Genomic DNA, 699 nt, shown 5'->3' on the forward strand with positions numbered 1-699 from the left:
TGCACAGAACTGCCAAGGGATTTGGACCCAACCCATGAGCTTTTGGCCAGGCCCTTCCCGATCCACGTTATCCTTCATCTCCCCTGTGCATCATCAGGCTCTCCAAACATGGCGTTCTCAGGTCCCAGCCCAGAGCTTGGAGCCTCCCAAGAGAGATATGCTAAAAAAAGAAAGAAAAACATTACATTGCCAACTGCGGTGAGTGCTGAAAAGAGGGAGATGCCAGGAGCATTTAAACAAGAATTCCAGACCCAGGGACGCTTGGGCGTGTGTTTTCAATCCACAGGCAGGAGACGTGTTCGTTGGGAAGTGACTGCCACTCACTGTTAGTTTTAGATCTTGTACTTGGCATCCCAGAATGGCCATGGTGACATCCCTGCCTGCCTTGGAACTTTCTTCTGGGATGGATGGGTCGGTGCAGTGCACAGTAAAGTGGTGCCACTCCTCCTTTGGCTCCGAAACCTGCCTTTGCAGCTCAGACTTGCAAAGATGGAGATGAGTGATTACACACGAGTGGTCGGTCCTGTTGGTGGCAAGGGGAGTTATTTGGGAAAATCAAGTCAAGACATCAGTGGGTCTGGGACTCCCTCGGGTGCTGTGGGGTGTCCTGCAGCATCTGGGCCCAGCTGGCAGCGCAGTGTCCTGGTACAGAGCAGCACTCCCAGGGGAGCTCCATCCCACAGACTTGTGCCTGCCCCG

The 699-nt window shown here is 53.8% G+C and overlaps 1 protein-coding gene across 1 annotated transcript in view; it reads left to right on the forward strand.

Moving 5' to 3' along the window:
• The first annotated feature begins 403 nt into the window (after positions 1-403).
• The window catches only part of LOC104386451 (nuclear factor 7, brain-like), a 6,740-nt gene continuing 6,444 nt past the window's right edge, over positions 404-699 (forward strand). The window contains exon 1 of the mRNA XM_009995065.1: positions 404-432. Within this exon, the coding sequence (XP_009993367.1) occupies positions 404-432 (29 nt within the window). The remainder of the gene's footprint in view (positions 433-699) is intronic.

The sequence above is a fragment of the Chaetura pelagica genome, unplaced genomic scaffold (genome assembly GCF_000747805.2).
Source record: "Chaetura pelagica isolate M959 unplaced genomic scaffold, ChaPel_1.0 scaffold420, whole genome shotgun sequence".
In the NCBI taxonomy this organism is placed as follows: domain Eukaryota; kingdom Metazoa; phylum Chordata; class Aves; order Apodiformes; family Apodidae; genus Chaetura; species Chaetura pelagica.